The 26,112-nt window shown below is 40.9% G+C and overlaps 1 protein-coding gene across 1 annotated transcript in view; it reads right to left on the bottom strand.

Moving 5' to 3' along the window:
• Positions 1 to 19,859, bottom strand: part of LOC122166018 (methylthioadenosine phosphorylase) — a 29,163-nt gene extending 9,304 nt beyond the window's left edge. Inside the window, exons 1-5 of the mRNA XM_042829477.1 lie at positions 19,758 to 19,859; positions 13,740 to 13,826; positions 8,692 to 8,750; positions 6,933 to 7,100; positions 1,693 to 1,795 (exon numbers count right to left, since the gene is read on the bottom strand). Of these exons, the coding sequence (XP_042685411.1) occupies positions 1,693 to 1,795; positions 6,933 to 7,100; positions 8,692 to 8,750; positions 13,740 to 13,826; positions 19,758 to 19,781 (441 nt within the window). The 5' untranslated portion in view covers positions 19,782 to 19,859. The remainder of the gene's footprint in view (positions 1 to 1,692; positions 1,796 to 6,932; positions 7,101 to 8,691; positions 8,751 to 13,739; positions 13,827 to 19,757) is intronic.
• Positions 19,860 to 26,112: the final 6,253 nt, after the last annotated feature.

Below are 26,112 nucleotides of genomic sequence, written 5' to 3'. Positions count from 1 at the left end.
TTAGAATGCACAAGCTAATGAGATAATCACCACATGTCAGACTGGAAAGTACCTAAATGTTTGTTCTCTGAAAAGGAGCACTTCTTTGGCTTTTTTTAAAAAAATTAGTACCCAGAGAGCACTGTTTATAGCTACTCAGCAATCAGATGAAAACCTGATGTATGTTTCTTGCAACCACAGTAAATTACTTATGTCTACTTAAACTTTTTAAAAACAACAAGAAAAGAAACATAGTGTGATGTGCAGCCAATTATTTCAGCAATAACATTTTTTAATCTGTTATATAAAACATACAGTTAGCTCTCAATAAACAACTTGTGTGTCTTGTGGCACGACATCAAGCTCAAAGACAGTAAGCAACTATGCACCAACTAATTTTTGGTAACAGCATGTGGGTAGGCTCTCACTGCTTGAAAAATCTGAAGTATTTTGTATTGTTTGCAGCCCAGAGTAAGGAGGGTAGTGCAGGCAATGTATAATATGACTGTCTCCTCTTCAGCTTTAAAATGTCTTTACTTCATTGCATTCCTAATGTGCTAAATGCTATTCCACTAACAATGCTGTGGACATACTGGTGGAAATCTTAAAGCCACACAGTTTCCTGTCTAATCAATAAAAATAACCTATAATGGCAGTGAATTGGTGACAAGCAGAATAGCTGGCAATGTGAACATTTGTACATGCTTAGGGTACAAATTGAGCCATCTGCTTCGTAACTCAGTTCTGACCTGCTCAGTGTAGCAACTGGCTGCATAGAGAGTAAACTTGTTGGATGGATATGACTAATCCTGCAGATTCCTGTTCTCCTCGAGAATGTGACTCCCTGCAGCTTCTGATCAGACCGTTCCACAAAAACACAAAACACTGAATTCAATCTTCACTTTCCTTTTTCCTCCGATTCAAGAATACAATGAGAAGGTATATTTAGTCACAGATACACACTTTCCTGAAAGGTTTTAACTGTATTGAAAAACAGCAATATCACAATATTTAGTCTAAGCGTTTCTGACGTTTGAAAATCCTGGAGTCACTGAACAAAGGAAAGCAAAATTTAATAAAAGACAACTGTAATCCGATTTGTGTCTACATTTAATATCATACTAACAAACTCTTCGCTCTCTACCACTACCAAATGCTACAATGCACAAAAGCATAAACACAATATTGGCACTTCTGTGAATGCTGAGCACTCCTCTTAATTCCTTGTACTTTAAGGACATACAGTGCCCCAGCCACAGATGCTGTTTCATTCAGCATGAAAAGGAATTAATCCCTAAATCTGCCTTCCAACTCTGTTCACACAGATTCTCTTCACCTGTTATACGACAAAAAAGGTTTTTATCCTTCTGAAATCTAGGATGCCAATTGTCTTTTTAGAGTGTTCCACATAATCAAAGATCTTTTACTTTCCATGCCTTTCAATTGCCTTTTTCTTTAACACTTATGTGAATAACAGCAATATCATTTTCATGGCCCTCCTTTGGACTCTCTCCAATGTGTTCATGTTGCCCTTGTAAGAAGAAACCCAGAACTGGACCAGGCACTAGAGCTGAGGTATCACCAGTGCTGAGATGAGGGGGAGAGATGGACATCATCTCTATATTCTGATGGTGTCTAATTAGACTATTATACTATAAATAACAAGCATCATAAATACAACATTTTAAAAAAACATCTTTATAATTCACTAACCTCTCTGGTTTTAGTGCAGAATGGCTCTGACATTGGAATATGACACACTCCTGAGAGACTGCAAGACTGACCATCATATAAAGTACAATGCCTTTTATTTGTCCTGAAAAAGCAGAAAACATACTCTGAGTGAAGAACAGGGATCAAACAGAACAGAAAACAATAAACTCATGGAAGGGAACAAAAAATATCCACACGATAGCAATGGCTACCTATACTCACAGAATGACAGAATGGCTGAGATCTCTGGAGGTCATTTGGTCCAGCCCTGTGCTTAAGCAGGGACATCTACAGCAGGCTACCCAGGACCACGTCCAGATGGCTTTCAAATATCTTCATGGAGGGAGATGCCAGAGTTTCTGTGGACAATCTGTGCCAGTGCTCCAAGATCCACATGGTAAAGGAGTGTTTTCTGATAATCAGAGAGAGCTTCCAGTGTTCCACTTAGTGCCCACTAACTCTTGTTCAGCCACTGGGAATCACACAAACCCACCCAGCTCTGTCCGCTTTGCTGCCTTCTTTGTGTATTAATACACACTGGTAAGACCCTCCACTGAGCCTTCTCCAGGCTGAAGGCTCTGTCAGCCCTTCTCCATGGGGAACGTACTCTAATCCCTTCATCATTTGCATGGCCCTCCTTTGGACTCTCTCCAGTATGTTCATGTTGCACTTGTAGGAGGAAACCCAGAACTGGACCAGGCACTGGAGCTGAGGCATCACAGGGCTAAGTGGAGTTGAGGCATCACTTCTTTCAGTCTGCTGACAATACTTTGCCTAATGCATCCCAGGATACCACGAAGCTCTCTTTGTAGCAGCTCATGTATAAAGTGATTTGAATATGAAGACTAGCCTTATTTTACAATTTTTGTCTTAAACAACTTCTACTCTTAAACACAAAATGGAAGAAAGCTATGTATATTTATTACCTTCATTCTCCCATTAAACAGTTTAATGAACACACAGAATGTTTCTGTGCAAAATGGTTAAAAGAGAGTACTTTATTTTTTATGTGGAAGTTCAATTTTGCCAAAACACAGTCTAATGCAATCTAAGACTTCACCAGATTACAAACAATGACAACATCACTCATTTCAGGAAATTAAGAAGCCATGTTGTCCAATCACAACGGGAAGTTAGAAATTTGAGTGGATTAGTATATTTCAGTGGATTTCATGGTGTGGATTTGTGCTGCACAAATAATAAACTATGTTTTTTTAAGAAAGACTTTTTTAACTGTAATTTTCAGCACCAGCATATGTATCTCCATTGTGCGCTGTCAAGCAACACACCTTCCCCACAAATGTATACATGCTCAAATGTTAAATTTTAGTAACAACTTACTGACATAGAACACACTTTTGAAATACAGGCTAAACACTAAAAGAAGCAGTTTTATTTACCTGCTTGGCATGTTCCTGTGTTTGCAAGATAGAAAGTCCCCAATCATGAAACAAAACTGAATACAACAAAACTGAGTAGAACAAGAACAATCCGAAGTCAAAGGCAACATAATAAACCATTTTTCACCAGCCTTTTTAACACCGTGTGTCTTCTTGATGGCTGCATTAGCAAGACCTCGTTCATATACACAAGAGAAATTAACACTGTGCAGTTTGGACTTGCCAAATTCAGTTCCACACCCAACTCATGAGCTCATCAGCAAATATTTAAATGAAGGTTGTCATATGTTACTGTAGATTTGAAAAAGATATAGAACTTATTCTCAAGGAAGAGGTTACATATTTGGAAGAGAGTTCAGCAAAATAAAAGTACATGCTAAATGATCTGCAGTTTAAGTTTGGTTGAAACGGTAGTATTAATTTTTCTCCTACAACACGCTGCCATCAAAATCTGATTTGACATCTCTATTTTAAGCGTTTGCTAATGAATTATTTAGAATTGGAGGGATGGGAAAATCATAATCAATTTCCTGCGTATTTCACATGTTGTTAGTTGAACCTTTTTACTTAGAGCAGTGTTCTATACACCAGATACCTACAAGACCACTTAAGAAAGATCACATGCACAAACATGTATTTCTGACTTCCAGGTACTCTGTTTTTTGGAGAGAACAGACATATCACTAGATGGTCAAACAAGAAATCCTACAATGTTTAGCACCATACATACAAACTGCATGCGAAGAAACCATGACCTATGGCTGCTCTGATTAAGTGACAACTTGTACTTGCACCAGGGTCTAACAATTTCCCTTCCATGCGGAAATCTACAATTCTGAAAATGTCACAGCCACCTGATAAGCTATGCTTACTGTTAAAAACAAACACAGATTTGAACCAGCCTCTGCTTGCTGCTATCTATGAAGCAGTGGCTGGCAAAGAAGAGTACCTTTCAGCCTCTCCTGCCTGTTGCCCTGTTACTTCAGTCAAGGGTTGGCCATCCTTATCTGTCCCACTAACCTGTCTGCAAGGCAGGGAACAGCTGCACTAAATTTTCAATGCTGCATTACCATTATTTTGTATTGACTAAAGAAAGTCACACTGATGGAACAGGAGTTGTCCTGGGCTGCATATAAAATACGTAATAAATTTAATTTATTTAAGTTACAAAGTTTACTTTTATATGTATTTGATAGTCAAAATTAAAAAACAGAAAGCAACAAAAACTTAAACAAAAGGGATTTTAGACCTTCTTTGTGAAACTAATACACCAGGATCCTAAGAATGGCAGTGGCTGCCAAAGCAAAAAAACAAACACGGTGTCAAACCCTTCCCTGTGGAGATGGAGTAGGCACAGAGTAAGTGGTCCAACTTCAAGGGAGTTGTGGATCATATAAATTCCCTCTACAAAAACTAATTTGTATGGGGGAAGGAAAGTGAAAATCAATCATTTGTGCAGTTCTAAGAGCTGTTCTTACTGCTGCTGTAGAGATCTGCAACCAGCAGCACACAGTAGAAACCCAAATTGATCCATTTGCCACACACTGATCCTGTCCTTTTAACCCTCAAAGAGCCTCTTAACAAATACATCTGGAAGGCTCAAGACAATCAGAGGAAAATGTACAAAACTAACCATCTGGACTTTACCTACCTTCTAACTGTGAATCATTTGTGACCAGGAAGATTTTTTTTTCTTTTCCAGTTTTGCTTTCTCTGACCTTGGCTCCTCTGGAACTGGGAAGTTCTCTCTTTCGCTTTCGAGATGCTAACGAATGCTGATCCTGTTGCTGCGTCTCCCAAGTTCCCTTTCTCTCCCTGCTCTTTTCCCTGAGAACACTGCTGGTATCATTAGTGTCACTGTTTCAGACAGGCATCTTCTTCAGATTAATTTTTGTAATTGCTTATGTTGACCCCATCACACTCACTGGCTGGTTGTGGTCCCATGCCCATATTGGGCATACGGGGCACATGGGACCGAATTCTAATTCTAACAGAGGCATAACCCTTTCAACCATGATTAAGCACAGTGTTGAAATGCATAAGAAGATGAATGGGGCCAGGATAATACTGGCTAACTCCCCCAGCTCCTGGGAGATGCAGGACAAAAAGTAAAGTTAGAGTGTTGGATGCAATAAGTGATCAATGTGCACTGCAACACTCCTGCAGTCTTCCCTGTCAGCAGTGGGAACCAACCAGTGATTCTTATCCAATGTACTATCTCAATGGGAAAGAACTAACATAAAAGACAATCAGTTAATTGTAGATGCATTTACCATAATTCAAAATAATGTCTTCCTAGCTCTTAGTTGTAGAAGGTAAAGGAAACACTTTAACCACTAAAATTCAAAAGGTGATCTGAGACAATGCAAAGAAATTTGAAAGAGAATTTCAATCTTGGTCACATCTAGTTAATTTTACTTATGATCCTGTTAATAACTATGCTACAGCTTTTGCCCTAACAATACACAGTGCTTCAGAATACCGCACACACCCAATCACTGTGCTAGGGCTGAATCACAGTGGGGTTATACTCTACTCATTAGAACACAAAATATGGGCCCAGTGAAATGGAAATGAATGGCAAATGGTTGACATTAGTTCATGTTCTGTATGGGAACAAGAAGGATTTACTTGTGAGAGTAATACCATAAAGGCTCAAGACCTTTGTCTTGACACTGAGCAAAATATTTGCTGTTTTGAGAGGTATCCCCATGAGACCCCTGAAATAGTGCTTATCTATATTGGAAAAGGATGTGTGTGTATTAGAACCTCCTATAATTTTATACTCATAGCCAATATTGCTGTAGATACAAGCAATCGTTCAAATGTGTGTTTGTAACTTTACTAACATCATGGGATGTGACTTCAATTATTCAGTTCCAGTAATGTCATGTCAGTTGTAGCAATCCAACTACACATTAATCCAAGATTTGCTACCTGTCCCAAATGGAATGAATCTTGCTTTAGTAAAGAAATTACTGCAACATGATGATATGTACCATCTAGAACACATCCAAGACAATGAACAAAAAAACCCTAATTACTGTTCACATGATACATAAGAGATACACCTGGAAAGTGTGAAGAAGAATGGAAACACCATTGGTGGGAAACACTTTTTGGATGGTCACCAACAGGAAGAGGAGTTTTTAATTTTGCATTTCACTCAGCTGTGATTTTACAAATCCTAACATCGATGTGTTCATTGCTTGTAATCACAGTATATGTGAAAGTCTGGTACATGCTGAGGTGACTGGCTCAGCTCAAATTACCCAAACAATCTGAAAAAGCTGGCTTAGGTATTAGATTACTTTACCTAGCGTCCTGGGGATCCATGAGTAAGGCGAGTTCCATTAAGTGCATTGGTGGTACTCATGTTTTGCTCCTTTGCTATACTTGATTTCAACATGTATCCTTCCCTTCTCCCCTCATTCTCCTCAATGACTTTTTTTCTTGAAACCACCATGGGACAGCGATAACAAGCTTTGCACCAGAGGGTGGTGTGAGAAGTGAGAACAATGCTTGGCTCAGAGCCTGTTCAATGGCACCCATCCAAGGCATGACCTGACGACTGACATTCACTGACACTTGCTGAACATTTATGGAGCTCAAACAGTGCATGTGAGCACAGTGAGGGGTAGGTGGTGTGTTCCAGCAATGGCAGCAGTAAGGCACTTCCACTCTTCAGATGTGTTTTTTTGTTTGTTTGTTTTTCTTTTGTTTCACTCTCCTGTCCTGCCTTCTTGCATCAATCTCCCTTTGTGCCACAAGAAGTGAGGTTATCACATCATCCTATAAAAGCTTACTACAAGAACATTATTAAAAACAGCTGTTACTCACCTATCAATGAATTGGTCAATTATGACAAGATCCCCAGGTTGTATTTCTTCTCGTAATGAACCACAGGCAGTAGTCACTAGAATATGTGAACAGTTCTCTTCTTTTAATGCCCAGATATTGGCACGGTAATTTACATTTGATGGCATAATTGTATGATGCCTTCCATGTCTGCAAAGAAACATGTTACCAGAGAGTAAAACAAATCAGCATGAAATTGCTTTCCTTCTCTCAAATAAGCAATTTCTGTGAACAACACTAGAGATGGCATTGACCATATTAGCAACTTGCTCTATAGCTTGTTTTCATTATTGTATCAAAGTTGCTTCAATATCTGGTTCACAAAGTAGTGCTGCAGTTTCTTTTTTTTCTTTTCTTCTCTTTTTTTTTTAAGCTGAAGTTAATTTTAAATTCTTTGAACTACAATCCAAATACATTTCAGCAGTTTTGAGAATTTTAACGGCATTTTCACTGAACTCTGTAAACCATTTCCATAGATTGTGAATATCTACCCATAGCAATACTAAATATTCCATTTACCAGAACAGATCTTTAAGATTTGTATGCAACTCTCCAGATTTTCTGCTCATAAGCAGTGTTTGCATTCTCCCACCCAGAAGAGTGGCATACTACAGGTAATTAAAAGGAGAAATCACAGTTTTAAGGTTGCCTTCCCAAAGAAAACAGTAAGATCATCAGATTTACCAACTTGCTCTTAAAATGATCTGACAGCTTTCATAAATTAAAAGAATGACTTTGCATTGTTGCGGATTTTTTTTTTTCACCAGTACAGAAAATAGTCTTAGAAGCAGAAGCTTTCATTTTATCTGTTACAACAGCAGACATACATTACATCCATAACTATAAAACACATTTGAAAGATATTCCCAACCATGTAAGAGAAAAGAAGGAACTTAATTTTGTGATTAGCTCCTTCACAGAAAGGTTTTAAAATTTGATCAGTTGGGAACTGGGAGCTACACGCTGCATCACCAAGTACTGTCAGGCAGTCACTAGCATTTCTGATAAGCCATGAAGTGTGCAGACTTACTAAGTAGTACTGCAGATGTTATAATAATCCTCTTCTTTATTATATATGTTAATTTTTTTTTTTTTTTTTTTTTTTTCCAATCTGACATTCACAAGTTACCTTTTTTTTCCCCCTCCAAAACACAAAACAAAGATGCAACTACCTCGGTCTCATCACCTCTACTTGCCTGAGACCGTTGAGGGACCTTGCTATCAGCATCTAGCTCAGCCTATGCTGTCCCAATGCTGTATTAGTGTTCTTACATATAATCTAGAGCACACTAGTCCCATATACACACTTCCAAGTAGGCCACTGTGAAATTTCCAAGCATCCACTGGATGCTTCCAGTATCTTCTGAATAAGGTGACCCAGGAACTACACGGAACGCAACCTTCTAAGCAATAAAATTAGCAGACAGAGGACTCAATAATCAAGAAAGATTTTACAAAGGTACCAGATAAACAGTTCATCAGGAAACAGACAATTTTCCTTTTTCACAGATCTGCAAACACAGGGGGCAGACAGATTACTGAGATTTTTCTTCCAAAGTCTAGACAGTATTGTTAATGTTCTTAGCCTCTATATCACTAAATCTATACAGGAAAAATCCAGACTTCTGACTGGCTTTGTGAGCAAACATACAGGGCAAGAACAAGTCAGAATAAAAATTTATTCATTTAATATGGAAGGAAAACACTTCAAAACATAATATTCCTTAAAATGTTAATTTACCTTGCCAACAGCACACAGTCCACATTTTTTATCTTCCCCAATATCAAAGCATCTGATGGCTACAAAACAAGCAAAACAGAATTAGTTACTGTCTGCCAACCACATCAAAAATCTTTACTGCTGATAAAAAATAAGCAAGATGGTTATGAAAGGAAATACTAGTTACAGAAAGGAAATACCTCTTCAGTCTTACATTGTCTTCAGCTCACAATAAGTCTGTGATTTGATGTGGCAGATTTATTAACAAGAGTTTAGAATCAGAAGATGACACTTGGCATCCAAAGGATCACCACAGCTTTTTTTGTGTTCATACTAACAACAATTGCAACACATTACTTTGGGGTTTTAAACAGTACTTTGAAACACTGATACTTTCAAATATTTTGACACAGTATTTCACACGGAACAGAATGAACATAGGAAAGAATAATGAATAAGTAGCCTTTACATCAGTTAGTGCATTTCATACTATCCTATAAAACTGTTTCTTTTTTACTAAAGTCATTCCCTCCAGAAATCCCCCTTCCGACAGGAATAACTTTTAATCTGTCCCTTCCCCTAACATTTCCTATTGTCCCCTTTGAGTCATCAACTCCTAGCTCATTCTCATGTCCCAAACTCCTCCAACCCACCCTTCAGCTACCCATGCTTCCCATAAAATCCCTCTTCCCCAGCTTTTTAAAGTGAGCTTCAATCTGACAAAACTACCCAAGGAAGCAGGGTTGCACTTGCTCAGCCTAGCATATACTCTCACTCTCCTCTCACAGCTGTAGGCCAACACACATTCCTCCTGACTAGCCAGGAAGCTTGAGCATTGTTTTTGTAGATGCATGGGTGGAATATGTGCCCTGCATCAAGTGATCTCAAGCCAGCAACTGCTAAATAAACTGTTGTGTGGGGCGTATTCTCCTTCTGGGCTATACACTTCAGGGATCTGAAATGCACAATTCTAGCTTCCCATCTTCAAAACTTTTTGTTAAAAATATGTAAAGGCTCTGTTTAGGTAAATGCTTCTGAACACTCGTGCAGTTGTATGTGTTGCTGCTCCCACTCAATTCAGAACTTCATCCATTTGACTTTCCTTATTTCAGTTTCTAAGAAACTATAAAGCTGCTGGAGGCCACTCTTCTTCCTGGGATTTAAAGCTGAAATAGTTATTAACAACACTGTCATTTATATTCTGAAATCAAGCTTGCAAGTGACTCAAGAATTCACACACTCAAATTTAGAAATGTCTATTGTCTACTACTTGATACATTTTTTATACTTTAGTGCAAGCTATAAGATTTCATTTCTCATTTATAGTTGTTAATTCTATTAAACATAAAATATACAGGGATTTATAATTAAAAAAAATGTAAGTCCTATAGAATGGCATTTCAGAAATTTTTACTTCTAATAACAATACCACCTTCTATTTCCTTTTGCACAAGTCTCTTAGGTCATTCTTAATGTGGAATCTCTCCAAAGCACTTACTGAATCACCTAAGTTTAAATTCTGCCAAACACAGACTAATCATCTTTTTTTAATGTAGGGAGTGTTTCAGAGAAGCTGTTTTCAGAATTGAAATGTATTCTGTGTTCCATTGTAAGTTTCCATTTTAAGAAGTCTCCATTTAATATTAAGCTGTTGACATGTAAATGTTTAACCTTACTTTATGCATACTCTTACACACCAGACATGGCTATAGGATTATAATTTTCACATGGGGAGAAGGGCTTACTGCCCACTTGCTAAGTCAGTTTGCTCCTCCAGCGTTCCATAACAGTGATGGATCACAATTATTTGTGTTTGGAATTTTGTTTTTTGGGGATTGTTTTGTTGAGGAAGCCCATAAGAAAGATTTGTGTGTGAGGTCATAAGCAAGCAAGCTAGGTCCCGGCAGAATAGAGAAAACAATCTGGAACAAAGAACACAGTGCTAAATGATGAGCTGAGATTACGAAAGGAGTTTGGAAATACTGCATTTGGGGGGTCAATAGAATAAAGGAAATAAAGATAAACCAGCATAAGCAAAGTTACAAGGATGTGAACGATACAGAACTATTGAACTGCGTTGACTACTCAGCAGAGCTAATGTGTTCTCCAGTTCTGCTCATGTTCTCTTGCCACCTCTTTGCAGCACTGTATCCCTCCACCACTACCTCAGCACTGAAGAGCTCTGAAGTGCTGGGAGAAAAAAAAAGTTCCAAAGGAACAATCTCAATCCAAGCTCTACCACAACCACGTCCCACCCCATCCCCGCCACCAGAGCGTCCTGGCCTGGGGCATGGAGAGGCTGCAGTGCCCTGACATCAAGTAGTATGGCACTGTGCTTCATTTGTGAGGAAATCCTGTCTGTTTTCAAAGATTTCAAATAACAGAATTCTAAGGCGTGTGTGAATTATTAATTAACTACTTCCTCCATCCATAAAATCCGAGCCGTGCGTCTATTACACAGTGTCGCAAAACGGAAGAGGAAGGAAGGAACCCTGTGTGTTTCACCCTACGTTATGACAGTTATAACAGTTTAAACAAATCTCCTCTTCACAACATGTTTGTGGTGCTCGCAGAATTAATTCATTCCAGTGGCCTAAGCTTGGAAGCAAGATGGAACAGAAAACAAAATGAACAGCAAAACCGTAACGGGAAGAAGCAGCTTTTTTCATCCCCAAGCCTGCAATCACAGTTTTATGAAACAAATGACTGGTGTACTTCTGGGCAGGCAGGAGATGAGTGTCAGTGTTACCTGGTTTCCCGCTGCCAGCACACAGAGCACATATGCAGAATAAAAAAGAACCTGCTTTGTTTGCCAGAGAAACCCATAAGGAAAAAAGGAGGGGCATACAATAGAATATCCTAAAGCAGGATGAGAGCTATCGTCCAGAAAGCAGAACCTTCTAATTGAGAGCATATTCGGAAGGAAGTTTTATTAGTAGCTTCAAAATACACTGCTGAAGATAACCGCTCTTGCAAGCCATTTTTCTGCCTTCCAAGAGGGCAGTACTGTCCATATACAGAGATAAAATGCCAAAAGGTTTTGAGGTATTTACACTAAATATTTAATTTTCATCCCAATGTTTTATGCAATGGGAATGATGGGAGCAGAAAAAATGAGAAGACATAAATATATACATATATATATATACACACACACACAATTTCACCTGTATATTTAATAAAACTAATTTAATACATTTCCACCATTATTACTAACATATCTTGAAAGATTGGGAAAGACCAACACTGATACAGAGAAACTGCAAAACTTTTGTATTATTTTCCTTTTTCAGGAACTTTTCCAGATTTCTGGAGAGAAATAAAATCCCCACTTGGCTTTCAAACGATTCTTAGAATTCAAGATGATCAAAGCAGATGACAGTTCAAAGAATTTACCTGAGCAAAATGCATGCTATTACTGTGTTTCTAAAGGTAAAGAAGTAGCATTAAAAAAATAAAAAACAACCATGTATTTCGCCATTCTCAAATGTCAAAGATGTCAAGGAACATCACCTACCCTGAGGTTTTCAGCAACAAGCCTTTTTCTAAAGTTCTTCCCAAGACACGTAACAATTAAACAACAACATGTAAGGAGAGTGGGACTGTGTTCTTCACATTTTTACAGCGTAGAAAGAAACATACATGTTTAACTATGCTCTCCACTTTCCCTTTGGCATTTAGACTTTCATTTTGCTACTTCCTAGCTCTGCTTAAACAATATAGACTTCATGTTCCATCTTAATATTCTCACCAGTAAAAAGACCACAAAGACCTCAAGTGTTTATTAAACTAGGTTCTTTACTGACTAAATTTTCAGGCAGATTACCTCTTCTTAGTTTTCAAGGCTCTATGAAAAAGCATCTTTATGGCAGAAAAAAAACCAGTTCGGTTTTATATCAATAGCAATCATAAGGAAGAAGATGATGCATCTTTAGGAAAAAAAGACCCACACTTCTAAACTTTTCCACATATACCTAAAAAAAAAAGCTCTTATTTTCAATTTTGCATTGTGCAATGACAGTTGTTTATTTCTGTTGCTCTAAAATGAGAGCAGCAAGCTGTGTAGTTCCTCCTTCCTCAATGCTAAAACAGGCAAATATTAATTCACCTAATGATACCAATTACATTAGTCAAGTTTGCTTCTGCTCTGCCTTAACTGAACCAATTCAAGCCATTCACTGCACCATAAACCACTGTACCTTGTGACCCAACCCCTGCGCACCTTAATGTCCACCAGCTCCATGAGGATGAAAAGTGCATTTATTCAAACATTAAAGTTAATGTTGCTCTACAAAGGAGATTCTGAGGGCAATTCTAAAGCACGCAGGCTGCTCTGGTCTTACAGCACTACCGAAAATCTCAGATCCAGTTCTTTCTATAACCTTCCTGTGTCAACTGGAACTTCTCTCTTCCCCTTTCCCTGCCCATACTCTCCTGTCCTTTATCTTTCTCTTCCTGTGTGTCTTTCACAATACACTAGGCACGGTGTATAGAGCAACACCCTCAGCCTCCACTCCCTCTGGCAGAAGAAAAGGGCTGAAGCAATATGAAGGACAACAGATCATGAGTACGTTGACACACAAGCAGTTTCTAAGCATCGTTTTCCAGTCTGTTTCAAATGATGCAGCTGTAAGCAAGACTGCAAGGACAACACTATATAAAGTGTATAAAAGTATAATTAAGGTTTTACAGGGAACACGGGAGCTCATATACCTCAACGAATATTTTTCTCCAAAGTCAAAAGGTTTCTGGAGCTCTCTGACATATAGTGCAGGCCACACAATAGCACAAACATGAAAGAGGAGACTCTTGACTGCAAATTCAGGACTGAGTTTGTAAATGAATCCAATATACAAAGGAGAAGAGGTGTATTCTCCTTTGCACACCATCATCTTTTTAAGACTTTGTGAACAGCATGAGCCATAAAAAGGAAACAGTCTCGTGAGAGTATCCATTTAACACAGACATGGATCATCTAACAGAGAAGCCTGGTCTAACAATTCTTCAAGCAAATAAACATCTTTAAAAATGGGGAAGAGTCTTGTAATAATAAAACATGTTATACAGACCTTGCCATAGGGAGTATCAACATATTTTTCTGTTCTTTCTTCTAAGATATCTGGATCATCTAGGCCAGTTCCACCAATAATTCCAATCTTAAAAAGAAAAGTACATTATCAGCCTTCTTGAAATTACACTCCATTTAACAATGTATCTCAGTAACTACCTGGGCAGCCCCAAACCATATTTTCTGCTTGAGATGGGGCTAGACCATGAAGTTTCCCAAAAACAAATTTGCAATGACAGCATTTAAAAAAAAAAAATATTTAACTTGACAATTTCGCACAATATGATTCTTTTCTTTAAAGATACCCAATTAAAAAAGCTATGAAAAAAACTTAAAAGATGTGCCAATTCATTTTTTTTTTTTTTTTCCAATAGGAAAATGACAGGTATTTTCTGGGAACGTCTCTATGAATCAAATATACCTGTAAAAGCATCATACAATAAAGGCTCCTTGTTTCCAGAGAGAGGAGCAGTCCTGTGTATGCAATACTAAATACAAGATAGTATAATATACTGTTATACAAACTTTCTTTTTTTTTTCCTGAAAAATTAGAAGTCTTTTGAGTTGACTAGCAAAGACCTAAGAACCACCTTGCTTCAGTAAAATGTTTCTGTACATCTTTGGAAAAGGAAGACAGCTAGTAGTACCTGAAATGAAAGGAACTTGCTAACAATGTCAGCTGCTTAGAGCACTGCTAGGCTTCTCCGCAAAAGAACAATTAGCTCTTCTAGGATGTTGAAGAGCAAAGATACTCATCCAGTATTTGCCCACAGCAGCATCAAACATTCTCTCCTCCATATGTTGGGGTCAGATTTTATTCAACACACAACCTTAAGTAGAAACATAAACAGACTCCTGTTATTCCTACTTTTTAAATTTAATCCTTTGACGTTAATGTACTTCTTCCGATTTTTTAATGAAATAAACTGATAGTTCTGAAGCATAATGGAATGAAAAAGAGAGGGTCAAGCAGAGGACCACTCAAATGTATTTCACTTTCCTGGGCAATCAGTCTGGAAAAACAGTTTGAAACTGTTTTGATACTTAGTTGATATACTAAGTAAGTATGAAATGAATCACAAGGGCAGGATAGAGGGGAAAGTCACCTCCCTTGATCTGCTGGCCACCCCTTTTTTGATGCAGCCCAGGCTGGGCTCCAGCTTTGGATTTACTGGAAGCCTCAAGCCTTTACAGTGCTGCTCTCAGAGAGATCTCCCAGTCTATACATATCAGGGGTTGCCCTGACTCACATACAACACGTGCACTCCACCTTGTTAAGCCTCCTTAGGTTACCCTAGGCCCACTTTTTAAGCATGTCCAGGTCCCTCCCAGTGGCATTCGTGCCTTCTCTTGTATCAACTGCATCATAATCATTCAGATTAGCATCATCCACAAACTAGCTGAGGATGCACTCAATTCTGCTGTCTAGACTGCTAATAAAGATGCTGTGTAACACTGGTCCTAAGATTGATCCCTGTGGAACTCTACTTGTCCTTCACCTGGACATACATAGGTTGACTCTGACCCCTCTGACTATAAACCAATTCTTTACCTGCCAAATCTAGCCTTCCAATCTATACCTCTCCGATTTAGAGATAAGGAAGTGATGTTGGACTGTGTTTAAAGCCTGCCACGACTCCAGGTAGACATCAGGTGCCCCTCTGTTGTCCACCAATGCTGCCACTCCGCTATAGTAGGCAACAGACTGGTCAGGCATGGTCAGCCTTTGATGGAGCTGTGCCGGCTGCTCTGGGTCACCTCTTCATCTTGCATGTTCCTTAATATATCACCCAGGAGGATCTGCTCCTTGTTCTTCCCAGGCACAGAGGGGAGGCTCACTGCCTTATAGTTCCTTGGTCTTTCTTCATATCTTCTTTGAAAATGAAAGCAGTGTTCCCCTTCTCCAGCCACCCAGAGACACTGCCTGATGGCCATGACTTTTCAAATATGATGGAGAGTGGCTTGGCAATCACATAAGACAGCTCCTTCAGGACCATGAACTGCATACTGCTTGGCTCCATAGACCTGTACACATTCAGCCTCATGAGTCTCAGATCTGATGTGATCTGCTTTTACAATTTTTCATTCCCTGATCCATGCCTACAGGTTAAGGGATGTGTAAGGCATGGGACTCCTGACTACCAGTGAAGAGTGAGGCAAAGAATATGTTGAGTACTTGAGCTCTATAATTAGGTGTGATCCCTAATTTTAACCCACAAACTCCCAACCTCAAAATGGCTATTCTTCAGCGCCAGCTCTTTGCAACCTATCCATTTCTTAACACAGAATGCAATTCTTCCACTCCTCCTTCCCTGTCTATTTCTTCTTAAAATCTTGTAGCTCTTGACTGTAGTGTTTCAGTGTCTATGATTCATCCCACCATGTCTCTGGGACAGTAATCAGGTCACAGTTTTCTAATTGCACCATTGCACCAGCTCTGCTTATTTCCCATCCTATGCAGTTCAGTTTAGAGACACTTCAGCTGTGCAATTGGCTGAGTTACCTTCTTGGAGGAGCCTTCCTAAATTTTTTGGGAACAAAACTGTGGCTTTCCCATGTTGCTTTCTAGAGTGACAGCATTTCTCAGTCCTTCCCTGTCCCTTGGAAGTACACCCCCTTCTCTTATGAGATCTAGTATAAAGCTCTGTTAATCAGTCCAGCCAATCTGCTGCCCAGAACATTCTTGCCCCCCCGCCGTCAGTTCCATCCCATCCAACACCAGTATATGTGGTCTCTCTAAGTGTGTCCAAGAACACAGTACCCAAAATGCCCAGTTTAACACCATCCACATAGCCAATCATTCAGCTGGTCCATTCTCCTCCTGCCCAAATCTCAGTCTCTAACCAGAAGGATTAAGGAGAATACTGCCTGTACTCCCAGTCCCTTCAACATCCTCCAAGGAACATAAAATCTTTAAAAATATTTTGCTATTTTCTATTTGCACTCTCCTGTGACCCAGTTTGAAAGAGTGGGAGCAAAAACTAGTTGCTTATCAGACCTGGTAGCTTCTTTCCAGTGTCCAAAGTGTGGGTTTCTGGCAGGCAGCAAACTTCTCTAGAGACTGTAAAGGCAGCAAATGGGAGCCTCAGTGCACCTTTGTGCACCGAGTCCCCAGTAACTAAGACTCTTTGACTTTTTTTGATGGCACTGGTTCTGACTTGTGTCCTTGACTGGATTATCCTAATGAGCCTGTTTCTGTGTCCAAACCATTATCCACACCTTTTTCTCTTTCCAGCCCCAGTGCCTCCAAACAGTCATTTATGGGTACTTCAGAGACAAGCGGGAGGATCCTCCTCCAGAAACATATGTGCCATCCCCAACATCTTGTATGTTACTGTGGTCTGTCTCCTCAGGGATGGAAGATAGCTTAGCTTCTCCTTCTTGCAAGGACTTCTGCTCATCAGGAAGTCTCCTTGTGTGGATATGCCAGCCAGAAAGGTTGTGGCTCCCCAGTCTGTTCTGCCTTGATCTTGGTCATTGCAGTGAGTGCTCATCATATTTGTTTCAACAGAGTGCTGGTCCCTGCTGCTCCCAGATGAGAAGACAGTGGACCACATTCTGCCCTCCTTGCATGCCCTGCCTATATGAACTAACATGCAAGCTGCAGCACTACTCTGTTTGTCCATCCTGGTTGCTCGCTCTCCCAGGAGGCTGCTTTTGTACATGCAGAGGTGCCATACTGCTGCTCAATCACTCTTGAGAGGACGGAGGGCTCCTAGCAACTCCGCCCTTGCCCCAGGGTCTCCTTGTTTTCACAACCTCCCTCTCACTACCTTGATCTCCCATTGTGCTGCAGAATGCACCAGCAGTGCTGCTAATTGCCTCAGAACAAAGAATAAAGAGCATAAGGAAATGTTTTATTTACCATCTAATGCTGAAATAGGCTTCCCAGAGAATTGGCTGATGCCCCTTCTGATGTCTGTCAGTGTAGTAACACAACAAGGGATAACAGTTTTCAACTAAACAAGAGTAGATGCCCAACTGATGTCCGTCAGAGTTCAAGAGGCATTTGGATAATGCCATCACCAATATGCTTTAATTTTTTATTAGCCCTGACAGGTCAGATAGTTGGGCTTTGTGATCTTTGTAGGACCCTTTCAGTGGAATTGTTCTGTTCTAGTCTATTCTATTCATCAAGTGATTAATTTTAAAAGAGACTGTATGGTCGTCTTCACACGTCAAAACCACTACCTAGAGGAAACTGACCACGGGCAGATAGTCTCACGGCTAATATGCTGAAGCAGCTCCAACGTCTCGTTGTCTTTTGCTACCCCCTTGTGGAAAGTGAGGAGAAGGACAGCAGAAAATACTTTGAAAATACACAAGCCCCAACTCTGAACATATTCAAGCATTAGGAAGACATGATTACTGTCTCCATAATATTGGATGTTTCTCACGCTGCTTATATATCACATTTAGATTAAATATTAGACTTAACTTGCTCATGAAAATCTTGAAATTCACACAAACATTATGATGAACAATCGTTTGCCTTAAGAGTAATACAAGAAGTGTGCAACATGAGCAGTCACAAAACTCTAAATAAAAAAAAAGATCATTTTTAACAATGGCCAGGCATAAATTCAGTAAACAATGAAGAGTATTATTTTAAGAGGAGTCAGGATCAAAATGGTAGCTTTCTCTTTCTCGATTTTAGAAAAATATAATTTCCTTCAGTACTAGTTTTCCTTCAGTAACCAGTTCTATCTGGTATTATAGTTTCTGGCTTTATTACTGCCCTATGATTTAATATTCAAAAGGGAATGCTCATCTGCCTAAACATTTATGTCTGGAGAAGAAAAAGGTACATCCTAGAGAGAGGTGCTACAGCTGTATGACATAAACATCAATTTGCTGTGGGCTGGTTGCCCCCCACTAGAATAAGCTGTCTATGGCCCCATCCAACCTGGCCTTGAACACGTGCAGTGACTGGGCAACCACCACTTCTCTGGGTAACCTGTTTCAGCGCCTCACCACCCTCAGCAAACAATCTTCTTCTTGACATCTAACAGAAATCTACTCTTGTTTAGTTGAAAACTGTTATCCCTTTTCTGTCACTATACTCTCCAGCGAAGAGTCCCTCACCGTAGGACCCCATTAGGTACTGGAAGGCCACAGTGAGGTCTCCTAGAGCCTTCTCTTCTCCACGCTGAACAAGCCCAGTTCCCTCAACCTTTCTTCAAAGGAGAGGTGCTCCAGCCCTCTAAGCATCTCTGTGACCTGTTCCAAGAGCTCTGTATCATTCCTATGCTGGGGGCCCCAGGCCTGGACATAGCACTGCAGATAGGGCCTCACAGGAGGTCCTGAAGAACGCATCTGATCTCAAGAAAGCTGATGACTGCTCCAGTCAAAACACAAACCCAAGCGTTCTGCCTCGCCAGCCGCCTCTCGGAGATTTTTAAAAGGCACAGCACAGACCAGCCCTGCTGTGATTTCTTCTGCCTCATTCAGATTGCAACCCTGCTGGAACTTCGCATGTGCTCCAGTCACTTTCACTATCAAATCAGACCCACCACAGCCCAGCCAGAAATCCGGGAAGGCGCAGCTTTCCATGGGCCTGCAGCTGGACTACCATTCTTTTACAAAAGCAAAGCAAACCAAGGCAATGCAGAGCAAAGCAAAACCCAGAAGCCCCACGGCGTCTCAGGCACCACAGTCGACCCGCGTCGGCGCGAAGGAGCCGGGCCCGCAGCGTGCCACCGCCCGCCACGGGGGCCGCCCTGCCCGCGTTCCGGGGGCCGCTGCCGGCGGGGGGGGACGGGACGGGACAGGACGGGGGAAGGGAGCGATACTCTCTATCGCGGAAGGTCAACGACCCCGTGCCCAGCGCCGAGGTGACAGCGGCGTGGCCGCCGCACGGCCCGTCCCACGCGGCCGCTTCTGACGCTCAGCAGCCGTTCAGGGGACTGCGATAGGGAGGGCAGAGGCAGGCAGGCAGCAGGCAGCAGGCAGCAGGCAGGCAGGCGAGGCGCGCCTCCGGCTCGCCGGCAGCTCCGCGGCCCTTCCATCCCACACTTACCTTCACGGCCGCCGTGGCAGCCATGTTAGCAGCGGGCGGGCCTTTCCGCGCGGGGGTGCGGGCACGGCCTGGGGGACGCCGTGTCAGCTGTGATGGCCGTTCATTAGGAAACAGCTAAGAGTCTCCCGTAGTAAGATCTGTTCTATTCCGATTTCTGTGTCTTCAAAAGATGGCACGAACAAGTTTGTTTGTTTCTTTCTAAAGATGCCTCCTCTCCCCCGAAGCCCTTGGGCTGCACCGAAGGAGGGAGGGGGGAAGTGAACCTAGTGCTCCTGGGGCCCCGCTTGCAGTACTGAATCCAGGCACGGGGCCCCAGCACGAGAAGGATACAAAGAGCACAAAACACCGTTTGATAGAGTGAATTCTCTGCTGCAGAACACTTGTTTTCAGCATAGTCCCCATCATTGGCCGTGCATTTTTGCTGGCAGTTGACAAGATGCTAAATGCCATGTCTGTAAGAATCTGCGCCAGTAAAGGTGACCTGACTGTTGTTACCACTGCTGAAACTCTCCACTTGCTGCCTTACTATGCTCACATCCACTGCTTGGTCTCCATAAATAATTATTGAGCTTAGGAATGTCAGTGAGTGCAGGCTTATTTCTGCATGGAGGAATTCAATTATGCACTTCTGCTTCATAGGCATTTCCACGGCAATGCCATTCTGCCAGACTGCCCCTCTGCTGCCATCAGGCACGTGGCAACAACATGTAATATAATGTTGGTGGGAAGGTGTGGGAATACAAGAAAAACTGTTCAGAGCAGCAGCTGTGGAGCAAGATAAACAGCATGAGAACCAAGGACACCTCTAAAAGAAGAAAGAACATCTCACAGCTCTGGTTGGATAAGTGCCTGCATGAATGATTGAAGAGTGTTTGTAGAATGCTCTGTTGACATGTAAAGGTGGATGGGAAAGATGTAGGGGCAGATGGAAAAGCTAGAAAACTTGTGAAGGTATATAAGTGATGTGAGAACTTGTAATAAACAATTTGGATTGTTCACATCTGAGTCTGTGCATCAGATGCTGCTGGAAGGTTCATCCTCTGCTGCTGAACCACCAGCACTCACCTTTGACCTTGTCGGCCTACATTATAAAATAGAATGCATTATTTTCAAAGCAGCACTTGTAGTATTTACTGTTTTTATATTTATAGTATTTTTCTTCTTTCTGCAAACCTGTACTTGCAAACTGAACAATTCAGTATAGCATATGATTTTTCAAGTTGAGAAATATAAATTGTTTTGATGTATTTATGGTTCTATTAACATAAGTACAAATATCAGGTAGGTAGGTATCAAAAACATCTTGTTAATTAGATGTTCTTTTAAAGAGTATTTGTTATGTATTTTCTTTAAAACAGCTTCATCTAGCAGAGATGACTCAGGCCATTTACTATCTCCATTTGCACTAGTTATTTCTGCACAGACAGTTGCCATGAATGTTTAGCACTGTACCTGCCCCAAAAGTACCAGCTTTGCAGTTTCATGCTCAGGGATTTTCTGTACTGTATGTGTTCCATGGGAGTGATACTATTTAAAGCTCTGTATATAGCCTGCGCAAATCAGAACAGTAAGCAGAAAACCCTGCTCATGGTGTGTTGGAAATAACACACATACTTAGAAAATTCTGTAAGCTCACAAGGAGAATCACTGTATGCAATACTGAAAGGTGTCTGGTGTGAACCATTTCTCTGGCACATTCTAAATGGTGAGAGAGAGCTTAACTCAGAATCAGTAAAAATATCTGAAACACTGTATTCTTCCAGACAAATTAAGTACTTTATCAAATATAATACAGTGTTCATTTAAATTTAGCAGTTAACAGTCTTGGAGAGCAGTCTTTAGAGAGCAGTCTCTCTAAAACCTGTGTAAATATGACACTTTGCACTTCTTCCAGTCAGCTTGCTGTGAAACAACAGTTAGTGCGTTCCCACTGTTTACACTGGCCGGGAACCTAGGTTGAGCCTTCAAAATTATTTAACTCTTCAACAGCAGGTAGGAAATAGAGCTTTCGAAACACACATTTGTAAGTGCTTTCCCTTCTGTTGGCAACATACTTTTGGTAAATAAAGTTTTACTTACTTTATTTACTTTTAAAATTTACTTTTTGAAATGAGATGATAGCTCTGTGTTTTCCCATAGGGTGCACTTTTCCATCTAAATGATGGAATGCAAATCCATATGTATATATATGTATATATATGTATTTTTTTCTGAATAGAAGTATGCTGTCTATTGGGTTTTCACTCCAGTTTTACAAAAAATGTAAAATGACATAGATGCTCAGATCAAGGCTCTTCAGACTTGTATGAAATGTTTTGGATTTTTCTTATTTTAATTGCTTTTTTTTTTTTTTTTTTTTTAATGTCTCTGAAGAATCATGGTGAAGGTCCACAGGCAGTAATACTTAAAAACCCTGTTGTTAGTAGCATTCTAATTAGGTCTGACACTTTAGGTGCCTGCATCTTGCAGTTTTGGCCCTATGCTTCACTGAGTTTGGTCAAATTAAATTGTGCATTCTTTTCTTAGTGTAATAAGTACTGAGATAACACCAGTGCTGTTTTATTTAGTTAAAAATAGAAATCATTCTGCAGATAAGAAAATAGTCCTTCATAGTGCAGACCAAATTTGGGACAGGGGTAGCTAACATTGAGGACAGTGAATTAGGACACAGTGACCCTTAAGTTTAAACTCTCTTTTGCCATCAGATATCTGTGAATTTAATTTCACCTCAGTCCCTCCCATAAGCCATAATGTAATAATAATCAATTATGTTGAAGGGTGTAGTGCAAAAGTGCCTGTGTTTCTGTGTAAACCTTCTGTGTTTCTGGTTTACCAATCCTGTAGAAAGTACATGGAGACAAGTTAATATTCATCGGTTTAACAGAGAGGTACTCACGGTACCAGAGGCAGCTCAGCTGGTAGAATCTCCTCCAAGTCCTCAGTACCAGTGGTGGCCAGCCGTGGGGTTTCCTCCAGCTGATGCTGGTGGTGGCTGGCCTGCAGGATGTCCAAGCAAACCCTTTGTATCCTGGCCATATGTAACAGCAGGAGACAACAAAGCATTGGTATCAGGATAAGCAAGGATACTTAGTTACAACTGCAGAGTAGTTTCTCATAAGCAAGTTTCTTCTCACTGCATGCTAAGGACAGACTGGGGCTCTTTCCTTGTGCTCCCAAGCTAACACAAGCCCTTTCTCATAAGCTAGTTACCTGCTCAGGCCATGATCAGTATTTTTTCATAGACAGGGGTTTTTGGATTAGCTAGATTTTATTTGTGAAGGTTCTTTGAAGATAAAAAGCAGTGTATCAAGGTAAAAGGTCTTATTTCTAATTATAATGCAAGTTGCTGTAAAGAAATGCTAGCACTGTGTACACAGAGCTGAGCTTTGAATTGGTTTTGTGAGAGTTGCTTCAAAGAATCAGCATCCACGATAAAGAGGGTGAAAAATAAAGGCTCAGGCAAGTCAGGGTTACCTTCTGCATTCACAGAAGTTCTTACCACAGAACTGGTTGGAGCTTGCACACTGTATCTAATTTTTTTTTTTTTTTAATTTTGCCTTCTGGAAGCATTTTGTTAATATTTTGAGTTAATATTTTGAAAGGTTTCCATGCAAATAAATGCACTCTGCATGAGATCAGGTATCTAAAATCTATTACAAGATAAGATGATCGGGTTCAGAGCCTTGACATTTTAAGTTAGTAACACAAGTATCTTCAGAAAGGGAAATCCACTCTGTAGTCTAGCAGTTGTGCTTTTCTTCACAATTGCATTGCATGGCCTTAATGTCCAAAGCTGAGCCTTGCTCTCTGTTGTTGCCACAGACACAGAGAGGAGCTAAAGACGACGCTGAGAATGATTACAGAACATGAGTATTGTTTCAGTTAATGAGTGTGAGAAACATTCTCGTCCAACAGGCTAGACTCTGGCAAGGACCTTAGCGAAGCAGCATCTTTGTCCTTTGTTTCTGTTTTTCTTCTTCCTTTCTAACATACACTTTCTGTGCTTCCCTCAAAAGACTCTCTAGTGGTTGTTCATGCCACCCTTCTACTTTCTGAAGAGTCTTGTATATTTGGCTACGTTTTAGCTACAGAGTTAACCTTCAATATTCCCTGCACCGCATCCTTGATTCCTAGGGTTATTATTTATCATAAATCCTTCATACATCCCCTGTCATTTTCATTGTTGTCCCATTCTGGGTCTGTTATTGGATATTTTACTTCTAGGATTGCTTCTAGACCTGAAGGCTGCCTTCTCTCCCACTGCTGCATAGCATGTTGCCTAATCATTCCTCTTTCTTCCCCACTAGATAGCATACTTAAAATAGAAATCCTCTCACCCCAAGAGTAAATATTGGGTCCCAGAAATCGATTGAATTGTTCTGCTAGCCCGATGGGGTCTTCCATCAAGGATTTAACTTCCTTCATAATGCTTCTCACCTCTCCATTAGTAAGGGAAAGTTTACGTCCCTACATCCCCTGTCCCTACAAGGATACATAGAAGTGTCAGTAGTGTTAGTTTTCAAAAAGGGGAGATCTGTAAGATCCTTTTTGCATTGCTCTGCTTAAGCAGATAGCAGATTGCATTGCCCCTAAGCTGATAGAACTTCCTCTTTCCAGCAGGAGTACCAGTTACAGAGCTTTGGCCATGTGGACTGAGAAGGGAATGGTCAGAGCCAATATCCTCTGTTCCATTGACAAGCTCTGATTCTCCCTTCTATAGTAACAGGAATAGGTGCAGTATCAGAATTATAAGGGAGAGGATACTGCTCAAAAGGAGAAACTTGTTGAGATCTAATTCTGGGTACAGTTATAGGACAAAGTAAATTATCCAAAGGATCTGGAATATTTCTAATCTTCCTTTTGACCAGAATTCTATCCAATTATGATAAACTGTGTCATCTTCCACACACTGCAAGCAACATAAGCCAATTCTTCTGTCACAAGAGGGACGGCCAGCAGGCACAGGGAGGTGATTGTCCCCCTCTACTCTGCTTTGTGAGGCCCCAAAAGAGCATTTGCAGCACTGTGTCCAGGTCTGGAGCCCCCAGTACAAGAAAGACAGGGAGCTGTTGGAGAGGGTCCAGAGGAGCCACAAAGATGATCAGGGGACTGCAGCACCTCCCCTACAGAGACAGGCTGAGGGAGCTGGGCTTGTTCAGCCTGCAGAAAAGGAGGCTGTGGGGTGACCTCAGTGCAGCCTGCAGTGCCTAAAGGGAGCCTGCAGACAGGAGGGGAATCAACTCTTTGAAAGGGGAGATAACAGCAGGACAAGGGGAAATGGTTTGAAGTTGAGGGAGGGGAGATTGAGGTTGGATGTCAGGGGAAGTTCTTGACAGAGAGAGTGGTGAGGTGCTGGAACAGCTGCCCAGAGAGGCTGTGATGCCCCGTCCATCCCTGGAGGTGTTCAAGGCCAGGTTGGATGGGGCCCTGGGCAGCCTGGGCTGCTATGAAGTGGGGAGGTTGGTGGCCCTGCATTGGCAGGAGGCTGGAGCTTCGTGATCCTTGAGGTCCCTTCCAACCTTGGCCATTCTGTGATCCTGTGATTCTGTAAAGCCTGAGATACCAATCTTTGTCAGACATCTACTCTGGCCAGAACACTGACACTCCTTGAATTGTCCCATTAGGCCATTCAAGAACAAAATATTGGATCATTTTCTCTTTATCTTATGTTTTTATATTTCCTTTCCAGTTTCTCAGCATGCATCCTAATGGACTTTTAGCAGGCACTGCCCTGGAGTCCTCTTCCCTGTTCCTATTTTCCTGGAACTCTTATTCCTCATTTCTCTTAGCAAACTTTAGTTGTGCAGGAGCAGGCCTCCTGCAGGGTACCACATATTAAAATTCTGGTTCTAAAAAATGAGGTATAGTGTTAAGCACTTTATCATGCAGAAAGATACTTAATAGCATAAGTGTCCAAAACCTGACCCCCGAGGTAATACTTACTCATGAACAACTGATTGGTTGTGCTTGGTCTTACCTTGGTCTGTGCACAGTGTTACCAGGAATTATGAGGTCAACTTCTCAAAACTGCAGTGTCTACTCTCCCTTTCATTTCTCCAGCTGCTCATGGATCCTGCCAATTTAAACAGCCTTGAGGCTTTGGTCAGCTCTCCATCGGACTGCCTCCACCAGCCCTAGGACAGCTGAAATTAGAGCAGGGTTACGTCCATCTCACGGTGATAAAGGTCTGTTGCAGGCAACTTTGGGTTCTGGGTTTCAGCACCAAATTGTGAGAAACACTCTCAGCCAATAAATTGGACTCTGGTGAGGTTCTTAGCAAAGCAGCATTTTTGTTGCAATACATTTTGTCACATACATTCCCTTGTGGCGAGGTAGAAATCGTGCCTTCCCACCA

The sequence above is a fragment of the Centrocercus urophasianus genome, unplaced genomic scaffold, assembly GCF_019232065.1.
Source record: "Centrocercus urophasianus isolate 14NV4802_14NV808 unplaced genomic scaffold, USGS_Curo_1.0 seq_31, whole genome shotgun sequence".
Lineage (NCBI taxonomy): Eukaryota > Metazoa > Chordata > Aves > Galliformes > Phasianidae > Centrocercus > Centrocercus urophasianus.
Note: the sequence above shows the minus strand (reverse complement) of the source record. Positions and strands in the feature narration are given on the sequence as shown.